At 43.4% G+C, this 24,388-nt stretch overlaps 3 protein-coding genes across 3 annotated transcripts; 2 read left to right on the top strand and 1 right to left on the bottom strand.

Annotated features, from left to right (window-relative positions):
* Positions 1-944: 944 nt before the first annotated feature.
* Positions 945-2,506, bottom strand: LOC127340144 (uncharacterized). Its single transcript, XM_051365921.1, has 3 exons — positions 2,428-2,506; positions 1,455-1,525; positions 945-1,196 (listed from the first exon to the last, which is right to left on the bottom strand). The coding sequence occupies exons 1-3, from the start codon at positions 2,504-2,506 to the stop codon at positions 945-947; spliced, it is 402 nt and encodes a 133-aa protein (XP_051221881.1).
* An 11,155-nt stretch (positions 2,507-13,661) lies between these two features.
* LOC127340143 (uncharacterized) lies at positions 13,662-24,374 on the top strand. The gene is made up of 11 exons (XM_071827517.1): positions 13,662-14,006; positions 14,547-14,618; positions 15,769-15,912; positions 16,497-16,568; positions 16,655-16,726; positions 17,669-17,735; positions 18,771-19,079; positions 21,837-22,118; positions 22,774-23,210; positions 23,587-23,746; positions 23,843-24,374. The coding sequence occupies exons 1-11, from the start codon at positions 13,792-13,794 to the stop codon at positions 23,957-23,959; spliced, it is 1,947 nt and encodes a 648-aa protein (XP_071683618.1). The 5' UTR covers positions 13,662-13,791; the 3' UTR covers positions 23,960-24,374.
* On the top strand, positions 19,086-21,394 carry LOC127344883 (protein ANTAGONIST OF LIKE HETEROCHROMATIN PROTEIN 1-like). Its single transcript, XM_051371233.2, has one exon. It carries the CDS (start codon positions 20,297-20,299, stop codon positions 21,251-21,253), a length of 957 nt encoding a protein of 318 aa, XP_051227193.1. The 5' UTR covers positions 19,086-20,296; the 3' UTR covers positions 21,254-21,394.
* Positions 24,375-24,388: the final 14 nt, after the last annotated feature.

The raw sequence follows: 24,388 nt of genomic DNA, 5'->3' as shown, positions 1-24,388 counted from the left end.
TCAGTTGCTTCACTGATCTCCCCAAGCACATATCCCTCAAGACCTTTTGTCCTCAAAATCAACAAGGCCCTTCTGGACCAACTCAGATAAATTCCCACACCTTCCAGTTTGACATCATTTGCCATCAGCTCCACCTTCTGAGCTACCTCTGCTTGAGGAACTACAGAAGGAGCTTCATGTTTCCCAGCAAGGAACTGTGTCAGCCTCTCCAACGCTGTGGCCAACTGATCTCCCATGGCTCCTGAAGTCTGTGCAGCTACTCCCTCTCCAATCCTTCACCTACTCTGACTCCACAGTCACTTATGCCTCCAGAACTCAGCCCACGAAATCCAACAACCTCAATACATTCAAACACAACAACACCCAAAGAACCTCCAGCCGCTGATGTCCGCCCTCACTACCTTGACCAATGTAGCCGTCGACGGGCCACCACCATCATCGCTGTCCTCATCTCTGGTTGCTCTGGTACCATGAAGATCTGAGGGAGCTAACCTTCCAGAGCTGTTTTGGTGGTGGCGGAGGGAAGCTTGGACAGAACACTTAAATAGGTCAAGCTTCAGTATGGGCCAAATGGGCCAAGTAGAGGTGCACAGAAGTAAGCCCAGGTTCAACAGTATGTAATCAATTAAATAACATAGTTCACAATTAAATAAAAGTAGATGAATCAAATAAATTAAGAGAAGATGACTAGTTGTTTCTTTACGTGAGCTCACGTATGCTCAACCAAATCCTCTTGAAGTTGATTGTGAGTTGCCCGATCATGGATCTGATGGTGCATATAAAGAAATTGTTGAAACGTTGCCGGTCTAGGTATGGGCTCAATCAATTGACCCTGAATTCCCACCCTTGGTCATAGAGGCTATCCTCACACTCCTCAACTATCGCGTTGTGCATAATCACACAAGAAATCCTAACCTCCTACATCGATTGAAGCAGTAACACATCTAGACTGGTTCACAAAATGCCCGCTCCACATCCTTCCCACAATCCTCTTGTTCTTTCGCAAACCTCCGATAATTCTCTTCTTCAGGGTTGCGGATTCTCTTCACAAATGTAGACCACGTAGGATATATACCATCAGCTAGATGGTACCGCTTGTTGTATGGATGGCCATTGATCTCATAGTGAACCTCTAGAGCATTGCCTTTCGCAACCCTAGAGAACATTGGAGAGCACGTTGATGTCATTGTCAGAACCTGCACACCAAAAAAAGTGTAAAATTCAAAGATCATTTAATGCAACAGCCTCAGCCCTTAAGTATGAATGTGCACCCATCAAGATGTCCTTTCTATTGCCCCTGCCAAGCAAAAGGGAAGTTTTCCAATCCCAAGGCATGCAATCTATGCTTTCAAGCATCCCATGAAACCTCTTGAGTCCTTGATCGATAACAGCCGGGCAATGTCGACAACATTTGGATCTCTTAGGTAAACCATGTGAAACAACTGAACTATTGCCTTACAAAACCTGTAAATCGACTCAAGGCATGTGGAGTTGCTCAGGCGCATGCAGTCATCAACGAGATCACCTGCAATTTCATAAGCAAGCATGCGAATAGTTGTAGAGCATTTTTTGGTAAGAAGATAAGCCAATTTTACCGGTTGCATTATTCTTGCGTTGGGAGTACGGATCCATGAACAATTTTCTTGACATCCAAAAGCAACGCGAGAAAACGTACATAGGGTATAGTGCATTGGTAGGATGGAAGTAGTTGTTGAAGACATGGCTGGCCATCTTCTCGATTACGATGCAAATTGGCCCCACTTCCCTTCACCGATAACTTGAACCTTGGCAGCTGCTTCTCATTATGGTCTGGATGAGGGTTGCCTCCACCATCAAAACATCAGTATCATCGTCGGAACTATCAATGAAATGGTTGTAGGAAAAACCCAATCAAGTTTCTATCCATCTTTGTATAAAAAGGACAATAGTCATATAAATGGTCACTAGATCATTGTTGGCAAATTGGCAACAAAATACAGGTGGGAGGCTGACGGGCCCAAGCTCCTCCGGTGGTGGCACATGCGTAGAAACAACGCTGGTAAGAGGACCGGCCTCCGACAAGCAGTGGTTGAAGCGGGTCGCTCCGACAAAGACGAGGAACGGCACAGGCAGCGGCGCGGCGGAGAGGGAGTGGATTCAGTGGTAGCCTAGTTTGTCTTCCACTAGTGGTAGAGCCCGGGAACGACAAATGAGGACGCACAGTGATGTGGATGTTGTCCGCGTTATCGCATTTCCAACCCAAATTTGGGCTAAAAGTAGGGCATCACGGATCTAGATCCGTGACGCTTGGTCTGTTTGGGGCATGTTCGGACGGCCTCGGTCTATTTGCGGTGGTCCGCTGGAGAAGCCCTAAGTACTTGACCACACTTGGCCATCTTTTCCACTAATCATCAAATCCCGCATATGGGGAACTAGATGCACTTTTACCTATTCCTTGAGCATTATGCTTGAGCGTGATGTCAATCTTCATCCTTGCCCCAAGATACAATCGCTCGATCCCCGTCATTAGGTGAAGTCTCTCAAAATTGAAGCATTATAACTCAATTTTAGAAGCATTCACTTCAACTTATCTTTACGTGTTCATAATCACCAAAGAAACCACAAGCTTCAAGAAAAATCTTCTCGACGTGATTATCTTTAGCTTGTTGTCTCAACCTTGATGGCCATCTCCACAAGATGTCATCATCACATGGGCTATATCTAGTCGTATTTCCAATTCAAGCTCATGGTGACACATAAACCACATATCAAACACAAGGTATATGGTTAGGGAAAAATCACCCAAACCCTTGAGCTACATCCATTCTTCTCAGTGTGATGACCATCTTGAGTACAATCCTTGAACTTCATCCTTGTCAAGTTCTATATTTTTAATTCTCCATCTTGATCTTTTGAAAGTCACGGTGAATTGTTCTCTTGAGTTCCCTTTAGCAATACTCTATCATCCATGTCTCAACTAATGAGTTCACCCAAGACCATCTCTTGAAGCCATAGCTTGTGTTCCTTTCCTCGTCATTTTGGCCCCTAACAAGTTAATTCATGAGCTCACCCATGACCTATTGTTGAAGCCATATCTTGAACTCCCTGACTCAAGATTGTGGACCCCCGTGGTTTAAGTGACCACCTTTGACTTTTATCATGGTCTTCATCTTGACCACTTCTTGGTCTTCCCTATGACTTTGCATTGATCATGTTTGGTTCACTCACTAACCTCAATTTTGATCCTTCGAAATTTACTTCTTGGTCACAATATATTTATCTTGAAAAATCAACTATCTTGATACATGTTTAATTAATGGCATACAACCTTGGCATAATTGAGGGCATACAAGCGTGAAGACATCCAATATCCTTGATTTATCACCTATGGAACATGCCTTCATACATTACTTAACGGAACCATTAGTTGAGGAATTTTCATTAATTACCAAAAAGATTTTAGGGCTAGATGCATTTTCAAAATAATCAGGGGAAAGGATGCCCGAAAATTCCTTTCCCGAACTCCACAACTGTGGGAGCTTTCGGCACTGGGTATACCCCTTTTATGCACTTTGAAAATAAAGTATCACAAGATTCCCCAAGAGGTGCCTCATCTAGAATTGGAGAGTAGGGTGGCATGACAAAGACAAGAAAAGTGTCACACCAAGGCTAGTCTTGTGACACTTTTTCCAAGGGAAATTGGTGGAAGCAATTCCATTTGGTCACCAGAGTTGGCAAGGGTTCTAAATATATGAACAATTGGGGTCAAGTGATCTGGATCGAATAGATCAATTCTAAGAAGCCTAAACGCATCCATGAAGAATACCTAAGGTTCTAGTCTCATGCCTAGCTAGAAGATAATATCTAGAAGATAGATCCACAAAGAGAGGACGGTCAGCTTGAATCATCAATTCATTAAAAACTCTAACTAAGAAAAATTGTGCGGGAATGCCCAATATGGCGTTAAATTCAGTTTTAGTAATTTATATGTAGAGAAATAATGTTGAATTATACATGTGAAAGGTTTTACAAAACCATAATGTATGGGGTTGGTAATTTGTTTGCAAAAAAGAGATACGCAAATTAATAACCGGTAGAAAGTCTGAATTAACAGAGAAGGACGGGGAATTCACATATGCTTCAACGCCCCTCTCACTTGTGGCTTGGCAAGCCCTAAACATGATAAAAAGAGGGAAAGCAATTTTTTATCCAAATTGCAAAAGCTAGATTGTACCCAAAACCTAGCTTTGATATCATATTAAGTTTCATGCACTAGCCAGTAGAACCAAAGCCTAAACTGATAGAGAAAGTAGGGCAATCCTGATATACTTCAACACCCTCGAGAAGGCCTAAACATGGACATAAAGAGGGCAAGCATTTTTTTTTTGTAAATTGAGAAAGTTGAGACATGAACCCCAAGACCTCTGCTCTGGTACCATATTAAGTCTCATGCACCAACTAGGAGAACCAAAAGTTGAACTGATGGAGAAGGTTGGGCAATCCACATATACTTCAACAATGAGCACCAAGGGAGCCGTGATAGTTTTCCTGTGGACTCTAGAGACTCCACAGCTCGAAAGAGTTTTGCCACCACTTGGACTCTTGCAAGACGGAATCACTCTAACTCAAAGCAATGAGTTGGCCTTTAAGTTCAGTGCTTCCAAAACACCAAAAATTATATACCTTCATCTTCTGATCAAGCCAAGAGGGTAAAAACATTAAATGTGATACATTACTAGGTATAATATCTTCATAGTAAATCTCTAAGTGCCTTTAATCCTTTCCAACTCTTCTCAAAATATCCATCTTTTGCACTTCTAATGCATTCATACTCATTTTGTTCCTATTTACCCATTCATTAATTTCATCAAGAACTGAGCCTTCTTAATCCTAGATGCAACAGATTAATTGTAGTTGGCAGTATTGTTTATTGTTCAACATCTCTAGAAAACGTGAGGTGTTAATGCATTTGGGAGGAAAACAAATAAGTTTGTAGAATTCATCGAAGAATAATAATGGCATTTCTCCACACCCCCTTAATTCTCTTAATCAACTTGTAAAAAGGCATTGTGCACAACGGAAGTATTCAACAAAAGAATGACATTATGAGTTTTTACATTCAACAAGATATTATTATGGGTACTAAGTCAAATGAGTTAGTCGAGCTATTTAGCTGAACCATCCATCCATGTTGCTGTCATATCATATGTTCATCCTTTTGTGGGATTGTTAAGAAAGTAGGTCATATTCTGCCAACATTTTAGTGTGGGCTAGTGCACGCAGTGAATGTCTGCATCTTGAGTGCTTTTCGGCTGGCAACGCCTTTCATTTTGTTTGCATTGATCTGATGCCCATGAAATGTTATTTGACCAAACCAACAATCTAGTTCCCTCCAAAACTCATGATATGCTTTCCTGGGCAGGTATAATATATAGCATGTGGTCTCTTGATGCGTTCTTTTTTACTGTAGAAATGTGAAGTGTTATATGAACTGTTGATGAATTTGCTTTATATAGAAAAGGTGTTGGTTTCAGTTGGTTCGGCGGTACCTGGAAAGATTTTAATTTTACTTGAAAGTCAAATCAGACAACAATTTTAACCAATTTTTTCTCTGAACTTATGTGAAACAACAGCATCTTTCCTGTGTATAAGAAACAAGATTTGTTTTCTGTACATACTTAAAGTGTGAATCTTCCAGTCTCAGTGTAGATTACCAGTGCGTTCTACCTTGGCTGACAGCTACCAGGATACCCATCTTCTACCTTGGTTGGCATGCTCCAGGTCAGCATCTAGAGCTCACTAGGAAATCTCAAAACAGGCAGTGACTAGCTTGTTAATTGCTCTTTCTCTTGAATTTCACATGCACTCGGCATCTCACAATCTTTTGGATGCGCTTGCTGAAGCAAAAAACTGCTAATACAGTTGTCTCGGTTTTTACTCTGTTATTTTACCACACAGTTCAGACTTCAGAGTAACTTAGGTGTTGGTATGGAAGTCTTACCAGCCACAACCATTCCATTTTGCAACCATTATGTTTTCGATTGGTTATGCTTATAGCAACTATGATGTGGCGAGTAGAATTTCCAAACTGTCCCCAAAACTGAAAGCGCCTGAACCCATAAAATGAAGCGCCAGAAGAATTTCTAAGGTGCATGAGATATGGATTGTGGAGAGACCGGCAGCAGTACTGAAGATTCATATCTAAAAAATAAAACTGGATGACTCAGAAATCATCAAGCTTGCCTGTAGCAGCTATTCTGAATCGTTGCCAAGAACATGCTTGGAGTCCGCTTGCTTGCCCTGCTTGTCCTTCTATTTTATGCCTGAGATCTTTCTTGCTTGCAACATGCTTGGAGTCTGCTTGGATCTTTCTTGCTTGCTTCTTCTTGAGTTCTTGTTTGCTTGCCTGGTGTTTTGGTGGTAGGCTGATTGATTGCTCGGCTGGGGATCAGGTGATTTGTGTTGGGACAGTTTGTCTATCACAGGACAAAGAACACGAGAGCGATGTAGAGGGGAACGTTTCTCTTTACTGCTAAGATTTACTACTAATTTATCTCATCGTATTACAGCACTGTGTTTAGAGGAAAGGTAAGGTGCGTTTACAGAGTTCACAACCGACCTTGTGGACAAACACCGACTTGGGGAAAATAGTAGTCTGCTATTGTGGTCTGTAGATGAACGAGTCGTTTTGACTTAGCTCACTTGCTGTTCCTCGATTTCATGTGATGACTCAGCAAGCTCACTGCGTGCGCTGGCTGGTCTCGCTGCTAGTGCTGCTCTTTGTTCTTCGCAAGCCGACGCAGGCACTTTACTCTGCCGACATACACCCAAAAAAAAAACTTACAATTTTGTTTTGTCATCAGTGACATTACTAATTACGCAAGATTAATTCTGTTCGCGACCGTACGAGTTGCGCTCTGTTTTTTCTTCCTTTTTTTTTTTGCTCATTTCAGCTGCGTTGCCCTTCTTTGTGGTTTGTAGGTCTTTGTTTTTGGATTTTGTTTCGCAAAGTGTTCCTGGGCTCCAGAGTTCCATTAATCCCTTTGGTTTTTTAATCAAAAAATATTATATTTATAATTTTAAAATTGACGAAGTCACCACAGATGTCTCGTTGTCGATGGTTACGTCGTCTCCTACTGAATGAATATTCCACCTTTTATGAGACAACAGATGTTAAACCTGAGGTTTGAATTCTGATGGGCTGGGGGTACAACCACCCTACTAACCACCCAATCTCAGGTTGGTTCTCAAAATTCTTTATACTCTGGACTACACAGAAATGACAATAGCACAGAACACAAAGTATTTTTAATTGATATTTTGCATGTGTGTGGGATAAATCGTTGGCTACATCCGGATTAGTTTGCCAAAAAAAATGAAACCCGTAGACGTGATATTTGAATTTTTGGAAACAACGGGATCATTGGTGTCCAAGAGCTCCACTCAATTTTCTTTTTTCCCTATCTTCTTTTTTTTGCTTTGTCTCGCTGGGTTTTTTTTGCTTGACAGGATGTCAAGCTGGATTGTTGAACGCGTTTCATGTCGCAGGTTTAGAAAATGAAGAAAAAATTATCTTGTACAGAAATAATTGGCGACTTCTAGGGTAAAAAGAAGGAGAATCACGTGCAACTTTAGTTTTCCCTTATAAATTCTAAAACCAAAGTTGTGCATAATTTCAAAATATAGAATACCTGATTCCGTGTATGAGTGTATAAGTTTCATCAAGTTTTCTTGAAATTCACTGACTGAAACACGCCGAAACGATAACTAGGCTTTGCCCGCGTCTCGGCCTGCCCCGCGAGCCAGCAGCTCAACACGCTTGGGCCTCCTCCTCGTTCAACTGAGACCGTAGTGCGCACCTCCAAGTGGGCCTCTGCCTCGCGTACCTTCACTCCCAAACTTATCCATGCGGGGACTGGCGGACTGCTGCCGAATGCTGCTATTCCGCGTGAGCCTAGCAGAACCTTTAAAAAAAGTCCAAAACTATTTTTGCAGTTCTAGAAAAAACATATCCAGAAACAGCTCCGTAAAAGTGGATAATCTATGCACCACCCACGAGAACTACATATACCCACCCTTTTAGCCAAATTTCCAGCAGCGAATGCTATGCTATAGCCGGTTGTAAAAAAACGCAAATCATCAGCCGCCTCCGGATGTACAAACGCAAATCATCAGCCACCTTCGGGTCCGTCCGATGTACTTAAGTGACCAAATCCTGTATCTCCGATCATGGTGTATGTAACATCGATCTCGAACATATTTTTCTATAGTCTGTCAAAGTCGCGAGATTGTGGTGCAAAAAAATTCGCAAATGGTGTAAACAAAATGAATGTAACATTTTTTTCTCTGCGTATGTATTATTTCAATAATGCAACATCTTTTTGCAATGTTTCTCCGCAATATATCTCACTTTTTTTTTTGCCTAATTCACCCAACATTGCAAGAATACGCATGTAAGTTGGTGCAATATCTCTGTAGCATACATAGAAAAATAATTGTAGCACTTTAGCCATACGTGCACAACAAAATCTATGCAACATCTAGCACACAGCAATGCCGTATGTAACATCAACGAAAATCCCAAAAAAATGACCCCGGCTGTTAACCATGGAGACACCACCATGTCCGATTTGAGGTCAATGACCATCAATCTGTCACGCTGGAGGTTAGACAGAGCTAGATCGGGTGAATCCCCCACTAATCCGCCCTCGAATTCATCTTCTCTAGGTTCTGGAATGTGTGAGGGTTCTCTATCGATGACGTATGTGGAGACCTCCGCCACGGTATCCATGGTAGCCTCACCGGATACAACACGACCTGGGAAAGGGCACGGAAGGAAGCCGTTAGGGCGAGCGAAACATTGATAAGGTCGGTGACGAGACATTGATGGAAACAACAGCGACACGTTGTGGATGAGAACAACGAGAAATTGTGGTGGTGTGGATGGGAACTATGACAACATGTCGTGGATTTAGGAGGGCATGTCGTGTTTGGGGGTGGCTATGGTTACAAAGAGATAGGGGAAAAGAGAAGACCGATGCAGGTGTCATTCCATCAAAATTCTGAAGGCCCTTGCACTGTTTCACCAAGATCAGATGTCCGAGATGGCATTCACACGTAAAGTGAGAAATGAAATGTTCCTTTTTTATTTGAACGGAAATGCTCCTAAGTTAGAGATATTGCTTCTACTTATCACAGCAATTGTTCACTCGACATAGCATCATCACCTCCTTTGTTGTCTATCTTCTTGTCAACATGGTCGCTTCCACCTCTTGCACATCTAGGTTTATATTGGCATGTGTCCCACTTGACAAACAGATGCGTTAGTGACAAAGCAATTTCTCGTCCCCGCATTATATTACCTAAATTTTCCTCGCACCGTTGTCTTCTCCTGAATTTCCATGGAAATCAATCATGGCAAATGTTTATTCATCATACTCTGCGTGGATTCTTTTGTGTTTGTAGCGGCTCGACACGTTACAAAGAATCAACAAAAGCTCTATTATGCAAAGAAAAGGTTGCATAAGTGAATTCGTGGCGTTACAAAGGCAATGCACTTATGCACAGTTCTTTTGGAATTCTCAGTTCGTTTACTTTTATTTAGAGGTTCCCAAGTTAGGACGAATAATCGATTTTTCTAAGCGAAGTGCTGCCCCGAATCAAGAGAGACGGAGCCTGTTTCACAAAGGCAGGGTACGCGACAACAGCGATCACATAGTAAAATGGAAAGCAGATGCTCTCAAGTCTCAAGCCTGTACTTGTCGCGAGGCGGGTAGAAAAAGTGAAGACACAGGGTCCGGAAAACCAGCAAGTGAACCATGACGTGGACTTCTCGATGCCACCATAGGCCAGTGCGTGACATGGAATCTTCGCTGCTCTTGTCTCTCCTCCATACCTTGTCTGCCTTTTCTCAAGGTAGTGGAAATGCAGCAGTGTAATCTATACAGATTGGAGCCAAAAGCATGCTACACATTAAAATGCATATGCCTATGTTTCTGCCTCTTCGACCTACAAAGAGGAGGAAGGAAGATTTGAAAAGAAGACAGTATTCTTTGCGAAAATTTCATTCATCTATTAATATAAGCATCAACAAAAAATACGCACAATCTCAAAAATAAAAAATTAGAATAGGTCTTTAGAGCATCCAGCCATATCCCCCAAATCGCCCTTTAAAAGGATTTGCGGGATGCCGAACAAAACGACACGCCAAGCCACGCGTCCCAAAAGACTTTCCGGTCCCGTGCGGTCCAATAGCACGTACGTCGTCCCCAGGCCATCCCCGACCCATAGGGGACGTGCTCAGCACCACATTGGATGCCGACAATTGGTTTTCACACGCCAGTTACCTAGCCCCATTCCAACTGCCACATTGCCTCTCCTCTTGCTTGGGCGCTCCCACCCTATGAAATCGCCACAGCCGTATCGCTATGCCGACCGTGCCTCCCTGTCACCTCTCCCTCGCTCCCCTGTTCGTCCTCTCCATGGAGTGCGACAACCTCACTCGCTCGCCTTGCTCGTAAGGTGTTCGGTCGTAGGTCTATGACGCTTTTTCCCTCTACCCACGGCCGTTCAGTTCATTGATCTCCCTTGTTTTTTTATTATAGATTATGGATAGCGACAACGAGATGATGATGAATTTGTTCATGGGGGTAGGAAGCCAACACCAACGCCAATGAAGAGGAGCACTTCATGATTCTCACCGCTCCTGAACAATTACAAGTGGAAGAGAAGGCCACTCCCAACCATGGAGGTTCAAAAGTGTGGAAGTAAGAAATTGAAGCCAAGAAAAAGAATGGAGTGTCATGCCATGCTCTACGCAGGCTATTTCGTAGATTTTGCTAATTTTCTCGCCATGTATGCGAAAACTTGTGACACATTCACTAATAGGCAACTGCAAAATGGTCATTGAGCATCTGCAGAGGCTCAAATGATTGACCATTGGATTTTATTTGAATCGTATGAACTATTTATTTATTTTATTTCAATTTTACTTGTTGTAAAGGTATTTATTTGTGTGCTAAACTGTTTATTTAAGTATTTTAAACTTTACTAGATTTTTTACATATACTTGAGATAACTGGAAAAAAATTTCTAGATCAGCAGTATGAGGAATGCCGCTAGTCAGAGACACGATATATACGCTGTTTAAGGGACGCAGTTAGAAATGCTCTTGGATCACTTAGCGATGACTATAGACACTAAGGTGAGGCGCCGTTTTCACCCTCCATCACCGAAGCAGAACAAAGCTTGTCGTAGAGTATGAAAGCAACTAGGGCTAACTCTCTCTTCTACCTCTTTAATTAACATCTCTATCACGGGACTAGATAACTAGCTTACCGAAGAAGCTCAGTTCCGGCCAATCAGTTGTAGAGTCTTTAGAGCATCTCCAGTCACGTCCCCCAAAGCAATTTGGGGCGCGCCGGACTAAAAAACGGTTTCAGCCGCGTCCTCCAAAGCCTAATTTTATCCGGCGCGCCCCGAGGCCGTTCCCGTCCCACAGGGGACGCACCGGGCACGCCGGACACAACGAAAAGCGACGCGGGCTCCCACATGTCGGCGAGTATTTGCATAAACCGTTGATTCGCGTCTTTTTTCTCGTCGCTCCTTCCTTCCCGCGCCTCCCACCCCTCCGCCGCCGCTGGATTTGCTGGCCGTTTGAGCGTTTGATCTCTTCTGAGAGTCGGCACCGTCACCGCGGCTGGCGCTCCCGCCGGTCGTTCCGCCGCCGCTGCTTCGCCATCGCGTCCCAGAACGCGGCATCAAATCCGCCCCACCTCCGCGCACACAAGGTGCTCGACGACTTGCCAGGTAGGCACGGTTGGCCGCTGTTCGTTGCGTCGTCTGCCTCGGCGCAATATTAACCATTGATTTTGCTTTAGACATGGATAGCGACGATGAGATGGTTGCCCTGCTGCTGTAGGTTGAGCAAACCTTCGACGACGACCTCCGGGAGCATTTGCTGATCATCGCGTCCCTCCAGGACATGGTTGTCACCGAGGCGGAGAAGAGGAAGAGGCCGCGCCGCGAAGGATCAAGGCCGGGGAGAAGGAAGTCCAAGCCCCGGCAGAGGATGGAGGGGCATGCCATGCTGCACAACGACTACTTCGCCGATGATGCAACACATGCCGACAATTTTCGGCGCCGGTACAGGATGAGCAAGGGGTTGTTCATGAATATCCTCCACGGCGTTCGAGAGTTCGACCCCTACTTCAAGCTCAAGGTCGACGTTGTAGGCGTTGTCGGGTTCTCCTCGATTCAGAAGTGCACCGCCGCTATGAGGATACTTGCATATGGAGCACCTGCCGATACACAAGACGACTACCTTCGCATGAGTGAGTCTACTGCCATTGAGTGCATGTACAAGTATTGCCGAGCTGTGGTGGGAAAGTTTGGCAAATACTACTTGAGAGGGCCAACTGAGGAAGAGACTGCAAGGATCATAGCACAAAATGCTGCCAGAGGATTTCCTGGAATGCTTGGAAGCATCGATTGCATGCACTGGACATGGAAGAACTGCCTGTTTGCTTGGTAAGATATATACAAGGGGCGTCATGGATATTGCAGTGTGGTGCTTGAAGCTGTAGCAGATTATGACCTGTGGATTTGGCATTCTTTCTTTGGCATGGCGGGATCACACAATGACATCAACGTGTTGCAGCAGTCTCCGGTGTTCAGCAGACTAGTGGAAGAGCATGCTCCACCATGCAACTACGAGATAAATGACCACGAATATACCAAAGGCTATTATCTAGCCGATGGTATATATCCAAAATGGGCCACTTTTGTCAAAACAATCTCGAATTCATTAGGTCTGAAGAATTCCCACTTTGCTACGCGACAGGAGGCTTGCAGGAAGGATGTTGAGCGGGCATTTGGTGTGCTTCAAGCACAATTTGCCATTGTCCGGTACCCTGCTCTAAGCTGGTCTCACGACCAAATGTGGGAGGTGATGCAGGCTTGTGTGATCATGCACAACATGATCATCGAGGATGACCGCAAGAATCATGTCAGGACACATGTTGGTCCCTATGAGTGTGAGGGCCCTCTTGTGGAGGTTGATCATGAGTTGCCTGCAGATTTTGCTGATTTCCTCGCCATGCACGCAGAAATCCGTGACAGCAATGTTCATGATCAACTTCAAGCTGATCTCGTTGAGCATTTGTGGAGGATCAAAGGAAATACCGTGGCACCTTGATCTAGCATCTAGCCCTATTTATTATATTTGTTTACTTGTTTTATTGTTTGTTGTATTTTAATTTAAAAACAATCCTCGCAAACATTTTTATTCATATGCTATATTTGATAAATGGTTCTATGTTAAAAAAAGAAGTATTTTTAATGTTTGGAGCGGCGTTTGGGGGACGTGGCTGAGGATCGACGTTACGTCCCCAAACACTCAATCCGGCGCGGTTTGAGATGCTTTGGGGGAGCGACGGGAGATGCTCTTATCTTGGATTTTTTTTTGAACAATTATCTTGGATGAAATCAGCAAGATTCATACCTATAGCAACCTAGGAGGATAGTAGGAAAAGGAAAGGAGCTGACTCAAGTCAACCAACTCGCTCGCGTGGCCCAGGGAGGGAACCAAGCCGACCCAACCCACCACCCAAGTCGGCCCGGCCGCTCCACTACTCCCACTCCCACACGCCGAGCAGCAGTACAAAAGTGGACCGCCGACCGACGGAGACGGAAATACACTGCGCCTGCCTGCCTGCCTGCTCCGCTCTCCTCTGCTGCCCTCTTCCTTTCCCCTTTCTCCACCTGCTGCCGCTCGCTCCCCGCACCGCGCCCAGATCCGGCGGCCGATCTCCCATGGCGGCACCGGCGGCGGGAGCCCTGGGCGTGGCCCTCGTCGCGGCGCTCCTGCTCGCCCTCGCGGGGGCCAACTCCGAGGGCGACGCGCTCTCCGCGCTGCGCCGCAGCCTCAGGGACCCCGGCGCCGTGCTCCAGAGCTGGGACCCCACGCTCGTCAACCCCTGCACCTGGTTCCACGTCACCTGCGACCGCGACAACCGCGTCACGCGCCTGTGCGTCACCCTTCTCTTCCTCCCCTCTCTATTGCTCGCCCTTCGATTTAGACTTCGCTTCGGTTTGAGTTAGGGCTGCAATCTGAATCAGGTTGATTCGTAGCTATAATTTGTTTGCGCCAGGAGAAACTAGTGCTATGTACATCATCCTAATCCACGATTTGGTACTCGATACACTGGATTATTACTGTCGTCAGCCAGAGAGCGTGGAATGGAAATGGTATTAACTGAATAAAAGTCAAGAGTCAGAACAGTCATAAACTGATAAGAAAAATCAAGTAAAAAAAATCGGCCAAACATACCATTGGTTCATTCTAGATGGAAGTCGTGGGTCTCAACTCTCAAATCATACATTCATACCATGTGTTGCAGAGTAGTCCAAACAATAACGAACCTCAAGATACAAAAATCAGTGGCAGTTGCATATTTAGTTGCTGGGTACATGAAAACTACGGACATGCACTTGTATTTCTATATGAGATCAAAGTTTTACAACGCTATCTTCGTCTGACTGTTTTCTTCAAATGCCCCCTCTTACAGAGATCTTGGTAACTTGAACTTATCTGGCCATCTGGTGCCCGAGCTTGGCAAATTGGAGCATTTGCAATATCTGTAAGTTCCTCATGTTGTTTACTTCTTGTTGCTAGCTGCTCTCAGTGTTGAGCTGAAACCTGCTCATATTATTTTTGCTCTACTTCTGCTGGCAAATAAAACTCCACCATTTGCAAAATACTGCCATGTTTCTTGAAGTTAGTCTGGTAATTAAATTATAGATAGGGGAAGGATTTGCAATTTTTGAGCATCGATAATAGCATCTGGTAATTAAATTAGTCTAGCCCCATCCCTGATTAATTTGTTATTTGGTCTGATGTCTGACTCCTGTAACTTATTCAATCATGTTCGCTTCTCCATAGATGGACTGTATCTCCTACGGTAGATAGTTTTAACCTGCATGCATGCAATTTGTACTAGTTTTGGTTGTTTCTAAGGACTATGAACTGAAATAGAATATGTTCCAATCTGCTGGTAAAAATTTATTCAACTTCCAATTCCTGCACTCCCTTGGGCCCCATTTCATTGATGCGGAGGTAAACTGGGCATAACACAGTTTATTGTTTGGGCTGCGGCAATTAAATCGAGCTGGAGGGAGTACTATAAATTTCAATGTGTTAAATCTTATATTTTAGGCTGTATTATGTGATATGGTTGCTTCACTGTACTACAAGTTATGGTACTGAAGCTGACAGATCTCTTGAGTCGGTAGCAGGTAGATATGAACTTGAAAGAAAATGTTGATTGTGTGGACATGGATTTACCTGGTCTGATGACAAAGAAATATAAAGATATTCTGGGACAAAAGAAGCTAAATTCATGGCTTCTATTATACAACCAATATATGGCACCGTAGGTTGAATGTGTAGATAGGATACTAGTTTCTGTCTTTTTTCCGTGTCCTCTTATAACCTGTTCTCAGGATGTTGTGTAACTAAGTAACTAATACATGTAAACCTATGTTGAACAGATATGTAGGATCTAGTTCCATTTCTCCTCGTGGTGCACCCTTTTATGCTCTATTTCCTTGGAATTTATTTGCATGATATGTAGGCCTGATGTATTCAAGGTTTTCGATAGTCATATATGTTCAATGCAATATATGACTATCATTGTTAAAACATCCTGACTGTTCATTTAATTTAGTCATTTCAAGATATGTAGGCCTGTTCATGCAATGCAGTTGTATTGACTATCATTGTTAAAACAGGGAACTCTACAAAAATAATATTGAAGGAACGATCCCATCAGAACTTGGTGATTTGAAGAACCTAATAAGCTTGGACTTGTACAAGAACAACGTTTCGGGGACTATTCCTCCTGCACTTGGGAAGTTGAAATCCCTTGTATTCTTGTAAGTTTATGTTCTTCAACTGTTCTCTACATACGAAATAGTTATCACATATTAGCACTTGAATATGGATTTGTTGCTGATTCTGTTAAAGATGAATATTATGTGTTCAAATGGCATTGGGCTGTGCTAGGTTACCCATCCGTAATTGCTATCTACAGTTTTATTTTTTATAATGTAAGTTTTTCTTACCACCGTCTACTCATCATAGATGCATATGGCCTAACTTATTGGATAGTTTATCACAAGTTACCAAGCATAGGGCCCTAACCAAACCCCAGGATATGCCAAAAAGAAGATAAGCCAACATAAGTAGAGTGACATAATTGCTATGTATAGCTATAACATTGTAGTTCATTACAAGTCACCAAACATAGGCTAACAAACAACCGAGATAGGCCAAAAAGAAAATAAGCCGACATAAGTAGACTGACGTAGTTGCTCTGCACAGATGTAAAGTTCTGTATATGAGACCTACTTTGTGCACCTGTGACTTGTTTGATCTTTCACCTTCACTAAGGATTGTGAACTTCTAAGTTATGTCCACAGCATTATATATCTATTAACACATGGTTGTGCTTTCATAGGCGACTCAATGGCAATCGTTTGACCGGACCAATTCCAAGGGAGCTGGCTGGAATATCTAGTCTCAAAGTTGTGTAAGTACAATTTAATTTCCATTGATGAGTGTAATTTGCTCCATGCTAATATCCAATGTGATAATTTTGACTTCATTGTTCTTCAGTGATGTTTCTGGTAATGATCTGTGTGGAACAATTCCAACCACTGGACCATTTGAGCATATTCCTCTCAGCAAGTAAGTTTGATTGACTTTTTAATGTACACTGCAAGTTTTAAACTAATCAAAACTTCAAAGAAATGAAGTGAATCTGCCTTAAATTTTAGGATGTGTGTTTTTATTAATACTTTAAAAGGAAAATTAAATCACACCTCTGATAATTTGGCCGGCCAATATGTGTGTTCTAAAATCACATACTCCCTCCGTCCCAAAAAAGATGTCGGAGATTTGTCTAAATTTGAATGTATTTAGACACTATAGACAAATCTGCGACGTCCTTTTAGGACAGAGGGAGTACAATTTATCGTCAGTCCCTCGCAGGCACACAGTTCACTATCGTTGCACATTGTGTCTGGTGTTTCCTTTGAACAGTGCAACAGCCACTCTGTAAAATTACTTTGGTTGTCTGTTTCCACAATGAGGTGATAATCGCTATTTCTGGTATGAAAGGGTAGAATCTTATCATTCTGAAAGGGTATTGTCTCAAGTACGCTATTGTGGTGCTCTTGATTCTAGCATAGTTTTAATTGACCCATTCCGAGCACTTACTTTGTCTCCCTTGTGTTTTCTTTTGCGCTCCTTTCCTATCTTTTCGATACTCTATATGTTTTATGTTAAAAAGACATGGATAGTATTTTAGGCATTGTTTTGTATTTTTCTATAGAGAAACATTGTGCAAAATACATACTACCTCTGTTCCATAATTCCTCGCGCAAATTTGGATGTATGAAGACATATTTTGTGAATATACATCCGAATCTGCTACAGGAATTATGGAGCGGAGGAAGTAGTTATAAAATTATAATGTTTTGGACTTGAAGTCTCCGACCATTATCTTTTTCTTTTCGTAATGATGCATTTGAGTTGTGGTTCACTTCCCAGTTTATGCTGTACCCTATTGTGTCCATGGTGTTCCATTTGTTGAGCCAGTTCACCCATCTGGATTCTTTTTATGTGCAGCTTCGAGAAGAACCCGCGTTTGGAAGGTCCAGAACTACAAGGCCTGGCTGTATATGATACCAACTGCTAGATGGCAACTTGAAGGAAAAGAATGCTAGAAAGTAATGGGCGTACAAGGTTACCGAAGATCGAGTGATATAGATTGTTAGGTCCGCACTTGCCACGTTGTAAACCTCCCTACATAGCTACCATTTGTGCCTTTCTCTCAGCAAGAAAGTTGTGTGTTGTAGCAGAACGATGCTTTCTGCCTGTGGAAGTAAATCATGAGACTGCTTTATGTGTTGTGACTGAAATGGTATTGTCATCTCTATTATGCAGTTTCTGCTTGCTTGTGCTATATGCATGCACTGAATCTAGCTTGTAGATACCTGATGGAGTGGCTTGAAGTAGATCTAATGATGGCACACTAGTACACTACACTAATGGGGGCGATCTAACATGCCAACCAAGTTAACTGAAATAAAAGGATGGCTGTAAATGTTATTTTACGAGCCTATAAGTTTCATAAAAACGGTCTTTTTGGACATGGGCAAAGTTAAACTTTGTACTCATATCTTTAGAAACTCTTAGGTTGGATAAGCAGAAATAAATGTGCAGCTTGTCTTATACAATATGATTTTGGAGACTGTACTCCGAAAATTATCAATAGTACAGTGTAAAATCTATAGTATTTCCTCTGTCCTATGAAATTTATCTGAGATTTATCTAAATCTGGATGTATCTACGTACTAGATAATGTCTAGATACATTTAAATTTGTAGATCCGTTCAAATTTTAACAAATTTGAGTTCCATACGACGAAGGGTGTAGTATTAGAATCATCATAAATTGTATTTATATGCATTTGGTATTATAAATGTTGATATTTTTCCTATATTTTTGTTGAACTTAAAATTTGATTTTGACTTAACCTAGAATGTGAAGTACACTAAAACAAAAGGAGTACATGTCCAAACCCACGTCTAAGAAACAATAAAAAGGAGGATTTCCTGAAAACAAAAACTTTTTGCCAAGGTGCAATTATTTGGTTGATGAGCTGAAACTATCAGACAAAATCATTCTTTTAGGGAACTGCCAAACACAATCGAGCTAGGCTCACTGAGCCACTGGTGCCACCGGACCAAGGCTGGACCCCAACTCGCTTCCCGACGAGATGCTTCTGCTGCGGCGCTTTTCAGGGGCCTGCCGCCGGCGAGGTCTCGCCCAATTCACCGCCGCAGCCCCCCGCGAGGCCGCGGATGCGGTCGTCGTGGGGGCCGGCGCGGTCGGTCTCGCTGTGGCGCGCGCGCTGGCCATGGCCGGGCGCGAGGTGCTGGTAGTCGAGTCAGCATCTAGTTTCGGCACCGGAACGAGCTCCCGCAATAGCGAGGTCATCCACGCCGGCATCTACTACCCTCCCCGCAGCCTTAAGGTGCGCCCCATTCATGCCAAGGATTCTAAATTTCTAGCAGGCCTCTGCTTAAGCCGTATGCAGACCGATGCAGAGGGCTTCCCCATTTCCAAAAAAAAGCTGGCAGTGGCAGCTGCTCTATTTCAGAAGGAAACTTGGCACTGCAGGGTGGGAACTTGTGCATGATTGCAATCTTAAGTGATTCTTCATTCTTGTGATATTTCATTCAGGTTTCACCTGTCACCGCGTTGGATAGTTGACATTAGCAATTTCACATTCCAGGCTCTGTGCATGGAATTTTAGATTGCACAAACTTTATTACCTATACTTCCATGGTGCAAATAAGGTAATTGAACAATATAACTAAGTGGCATGGTAAACTTCGTCCCTGTTTTTTGCATGCAGTAGCAATATTATCGTTGCTACTTCTGCACTCTCTTATGCACCTGAAGATTTATAGAGTAGTTCATTAGAGCAACTCTAACAGAGCCCCGTAAACGGGCCAAAACCGAAAAATAACCGCCGGTTTACGGGTTCGGGGCGAAAAACGGCGCCGATCAGTAACCGTAAAAGGGCCAAAATCGAAAAACTTTTTTCGGGCCGAGACCGAAAACTCAAAACGGCCTGTATTTGTAGGGGTCGATCGAGCGAACCGAACGCTCGATCCCTATCTAGGGCGCGCTGAAGGTTCACCTGACGCAACCGCTCGCTCGCTCCTTCCCCCACGCTCCCCGCGCCGCCACCACACTCCGCCGCCGCCGCCCCGCCCAATTCGCCCGAGCCCCGCAACCCGGAGGTAGCGACGGTCGCCCCGCACCCCGTCCGCTGTTCCTCGCCCAACTCCGGCTGCCGTCCCCACCGCCGCCGCCGCCGCTCCGTCGGAATCGAGGATGAGCTCGGGCTACGATTTCGATCTGTCAGATTCGTCGAGCTCCGACGATTCCGACCTCGACGAGCTGCTCCAGGACGACGACTTGGAGGCTACCATGCTCCTCCTCGCCGTCAAGGACCTGGAGGACCGCGCGAAGCTGCTGAATCGGAGGCGGGGCTCCGTGTTCGGCCGGAACCACATCCAGCGGAATCGCCTCCTCGGCCACGAGCAGCTGATGGAGGACTACTTCGCCGAGGTACCTACCTATCCTGCCCATCTGTTCCGTAGGAGGTATCGCATGCGGCGTAGCTTGTTCGTCTGAATCGTCAAAGACTGCGAATTGCATTCGAATTACTTCAAGCAACGTATGAATGCCCCCGGGGTGATGGGTTTCAGCGCTTTCCAAAAGATCTCTGCTGCCATGAGGGTAATTGCGTATGGCATCCCTGCGGATTACACCGACGACTATCTTCGAATTGGCGAAGATACTACCACGGAGTCAGTCCGCAGGTTTGCTCGCATGATTATCAAGTTGTACGGGCCTACGTATCTCCGAGCTCCCAACGAGGATGACACCAAACGGTTGATGGAGATAAATGAGAAAAGAGGTTGGCCTGGAATGCTTGGTAGTCTCGATTGTATGCATTGGACATGGAAGAATTGTCCAAAAGCATGGCATGGACAGTACTGTGGCAAGAGCAAAGATGCAACCATTGTCCTTGAGGCCGTAGCATCACAAGATTTGTGGATTTGGCATTGTTTTTTTGGTTTGCCGGGGACACTCAATGACATCAACGTCCTGCAAAGGTCTCCTTTGTTTGCTAAATTAGCAAATGGGGAAGCACCCACTTGCAACTACAAGGTCATGAACAATGAGTACACAATGGGCTATTACCTAGCCGATGGCATCTATCTGGATTGGGCAACTTTTGTTAAGTCTGTCAAGGATCCCCAAGATAGAATAGAAGCTGAATTTGCCAAGGCTCAAGAAGCAGCTCGCAAGGACATTGAGAGAGCTTTTGGTGTTTTGCAAGCAAGATTTGCCATTGTTCGTGGCCCAGCCAGATTTTGGGACAAGAAAACCCTTGTCAACATCATGACATGTTGTGTGATTCTTCACAACATGATCATCGAGGATGAAAGAGACTTGAGCTTGCCCTGCTTCTATGACAATGTTGGCACCCGAGTGGAACCCCAACGCAATCCGGATCGCATTGAAGGTTTCCTTGAGGCACATCGGCAGATTGTGAATTCCACTACCCATGCCCAGCTCGTCTATGATCTGAAGATGCACCACTGGCAGCGACATGGCCATCGCCTTTGATCCTACCATTCCATTCATTTGCTTGTCACATGTATCATTGTTGAGACATTTGTGCATTTGTCCAATTTTCCCGAAGTTGTTGTAATTTGGTTGAGACATTTTACATTTGTTCAATTTTCGCAGAACTGTTGTAATAATTTGGTTCAGACAATTATTTATGTGTTGTAATAATTTGGATGATTATTTGATTAATTAAGATACATTGTTCTATGTGTTGCATATGAAAAACCCTGCTTTTACGGGTTCGGAACCCGCAGGCGCAGACAGAGCCCGTAACGAAAACTGAAAAACAGAATATTCGTTACGGGCTCTGTTCTGCGCCTGCCATTTTCCGGCCCGTAAACACGAGTTCGGTGCACTGAACTCGGATTTTTCGGTTCGCGTTTTTACGGGTTCTGTTAGAGATGCTCTTACTTCATTTGCCCATTCTGTCCATCCTTTTTTCCTGTCCCACGCTGAATTCATTTCTTGTCATGCTGAAATAGACAGAATTTTTCATGTTATGTCAAAGAGAAATGAAAGCTCTGCAGAACCCTGTACCATTTGTGTGTTATTGATTCGCCCTATGAAATGCTTTTTGTAGGCTAGTCTTTGTGTAAGAGGAAAGGAAATGCTCTACAAGTACTGTGCAGAACGAGAAATCCCCCATAAACGGCTCGGCAAACTTATCGTTGCTACTGGTGCTTCAGAGACTGCAAAGCTGGACATGCTCCTCGAGAGCGCTAAAGGCAATGGAGTGGATGATCTTCGGATGATGGATGGCTCTCAGGCTATGGAGATGGAACCTGAACTCCGTTGTCTGAAAGCTTTACTATCACCTAGTACTGGGATCGTTGACTCCCATTCATTCATGTTCTCCCTTTTGGTAATTCACCATTTTTAATTTATTCTTGATTGCATTTTTGTCTTTGTATAGTTTATCTTGGCCTGTTACTTCATAAGAAATTGTTGCTTTTAAAGGTCCATTTCTAATAATGAAAATTGCATTTGTAGCTGAAATAATTTTGCGTAGAGAGCCTTCGCACGATTGAATTATTTTTATTGAAGTTAGTTAACACAGGATAAAAAATGTGCTTCCTTTTTTTTCTCCACAAAAGAATTCCCTGCTATGTTTCATTATAAGAAATTTACTGCTTTGAAAGGTTCATTTCTAAGGATGAAAATTGCATATGTAACTAAAATAAAAAAATATGTGCAGATGTAACTACTCCGTATCTTTTTATGGAGAGCACCTTAATTGAAGTATTTTTAACTAGTTAGTTAACACGGGATTAAAATAATGTATTTGCCCCCTTTTTCTGTGCTCAAAAGAGCTCCCTGCCATGCCATGTTTGGAGAGTTTCAGCTAAACTATCTGGACATGTTTCCTTCATGGGTCTCCCTCTGCACAATTTTGGTTACCATAATAAACTATTTCGTTCCTCTGCATGTCCAACTGACAGCCATGTTTCTGTTAGTTCATAAAGCAGAACCCTAGATCAGCTCGTACTGTCATTTTATTCTCGTTTCTCCTGATGCAGGCTGATGCTGAAAACTTAGGAGCAATGATATCATATAATACAGCAGTTACCAGTGGGCATGTTGGAGATGAAGGGATCGAGCTTCATATTTCTGAAAGCAAAGAGCTGGAGAACCATTCTATAGGATCTCCTGTACCACCACAGATTGTTTTGCTTCCGAAACTTCTGATAAACTCAGCAGGTTTGAGTGCAGTTCCACTTGCCAAAAAATTGCATGGCCTTGATCAAGCATTTGTGCCCCATGCTTATTATGCCCGTGGATGCTACTTCACCCTCTCACAAACCAAGAGTCCTTTCAGCCACTTAATATACCCTCTACCAGAGGATGGTGGCATAGGGGTCCATGTCACACTAGACTTGAATGGCCTTGTTAGATTTGGACCAGATGTTGAATGGTTAGATGGTGGAATGGACGACATGTCATGTTTCCTGAATAGGTAAGCCATTGCATGTACTTGCTTGTTCAGTTTACTTGTATATATCCTGATCCTTTTCAGTAAATTGAAATTTTAGACTGTGCAAGTGTTAAATATCTGGACGATGCACATAGTTGACCTTGTGTTTTTGCATGAACGTGTAGCTCGATGTGCTAAACTACAGTTTTTGTGCATGGTGGCAAGATTTCCCTTACTGGTCATAAACATCACTGAAATCATTGGATTAGACAGATACCTAATCATTCTTATGGCGTTCAACATTTGGAAATAAATTCATTACACTTGTTGCCTAAATTTTACTGGTTAGACTCATAATACTGTAGTTTTTTCTTATGCGGTAAGATGTTTTACAACTTTTAGCATCTATGTACATCAGGTTTGATTACTCGGTCAACCCCACCCGATGTTCTGGATTTTACTCTGTGATAAGGAAGTATTTTCCAAATCTCAAGGATGGATCTTTGGAGCCTGGTTATTCGGGGATCCGACCAAAGCTTTCTGGCCCTGGACAGCGTCCTTCAGATTTTGTTATTCAGGTTGTTATCTGAGAACAATACTTTTTATTCCTTCAAAGTTTATTTTTCACCAAGTAATCCATAAACCTGTGAAGCTGAACACTTGAACTACTGCAGGGGGAGGATGTCCACGGTATTCCTGGGTTGGTTAACTTGTTTGGAATAGAATCCCCTGGTTTGACGTCAAGCTTGGCCATTGCAGAATACATTGTTTCAAGGTATAACAGCACTTGATTCTCAAACAATCGCTGACTCATGAACCAGGGGATGCAGCAGGGTGAATCTAAGGTGTCTGGAGGCTCTCGTGAATCACGTTGCTTACAATGAATCTGTGATCCAGATATTGGGGTTTACCCTTCTGTATTTAGTTGTTTACTTCCTTCTTTGGGGGAGAAAAAGATGCAGCTTGTAGAGGTGTTTACAGCTAAATAAATGGAATGTCAAATGTAAGGTTGATGCATAGAGAAGTGGGTGGTTGGATTAAATTATAAATGTGTAGGCAATCCTAACTGGCATAGGTTATGAGAAAAAGGATCCTCTGCCGTGTCTACTTGTAACTCAGAGAGCAAAATACATTAGATCTTGTTTGGACCCTTTGATCAAAAATTTGAAGGCCACAATTGAAAACAAAACACAGTGGTAGTGTACATTTCTTAATGTAAA

This window comes from Lolium perenne, chromosome 3 (genome assembly GCF_019359855.2).
Source record: "Lolium perenne isolate Kyuss_39 chromosome 3, Kyuss_2.0, whole genome shotgun sequence".
In the NCBI taxonomy this organism is placed as follows: Eukaryota; Viridiplantae; Streptophyta; class Magnoliopsida; order Poales; family Poaceae; genus Lolium; species Lolium perenne.
The sequence above is the reverse complement of the archived record's forward strand: the minus strand, read 5'-3'. Positions and strand labels throughout refer to the sequence as shown.

What these genes read in the sequence shown, in the direction of transcription:
- LOC127340144 (XM_051365921.1), bottom strand. Translation starts at nt 2,506, where the DNA reads ATGACGGGGATCGAGCGATTGTATCTTGGGGCAAGGATGAAGATTGAC. An exon ending in GCATAATGCTCAAGGAATAG is followed by an intron (nt 1,526 to 2,427) that starts GTAAAAGTGCAT and finishes ATGAAATTGCAG; the next exon opens with GTGATCTCGTTGATGACTGC. An exon ending in CGATTTACAGGTTTTGTAAG is followed by an intron (nt 1,197 to 1,454) that starts GCAATAGTTCAG and finishes TTTGGTGTGCAG; the next exon opens with GTTCTGACAATGACATCAAC.
- LOC127340143 (XM_071827517.1), top strand. Translation starts at nt 13,792, where the DNA reads ATGGCGGCACCGGCGGCGGGAGCCCTGGGCGTGGCCCTCGTCGCGGCG. An exon ending in GAGCATATTCCTCTCAGCAA is followed by an intron (nt 16,727 to 17,668) that starts GTAAGTTTGATT and finishes TTTTATGTGCAG; the next exon opens with CTTCGAGAAGAACCCGCGTT. An exon ending in ATGTCATGTTTCCTGAATAG is followed by an intron (nt 23,211 to 23,586) that starts GTAAGCCATTGC and finishes TATGTACATCAG; the next exon opens with GTTTGATTACTCGGTCAACC.
- LOC127344883 (XM_051371233.2), top strand. Translation starts at nt 20,297, where the DNA reads ATGAATGCCCCCGGGGTGATGGGTTTCAGCGCTTTCCAAAAGATCTCT.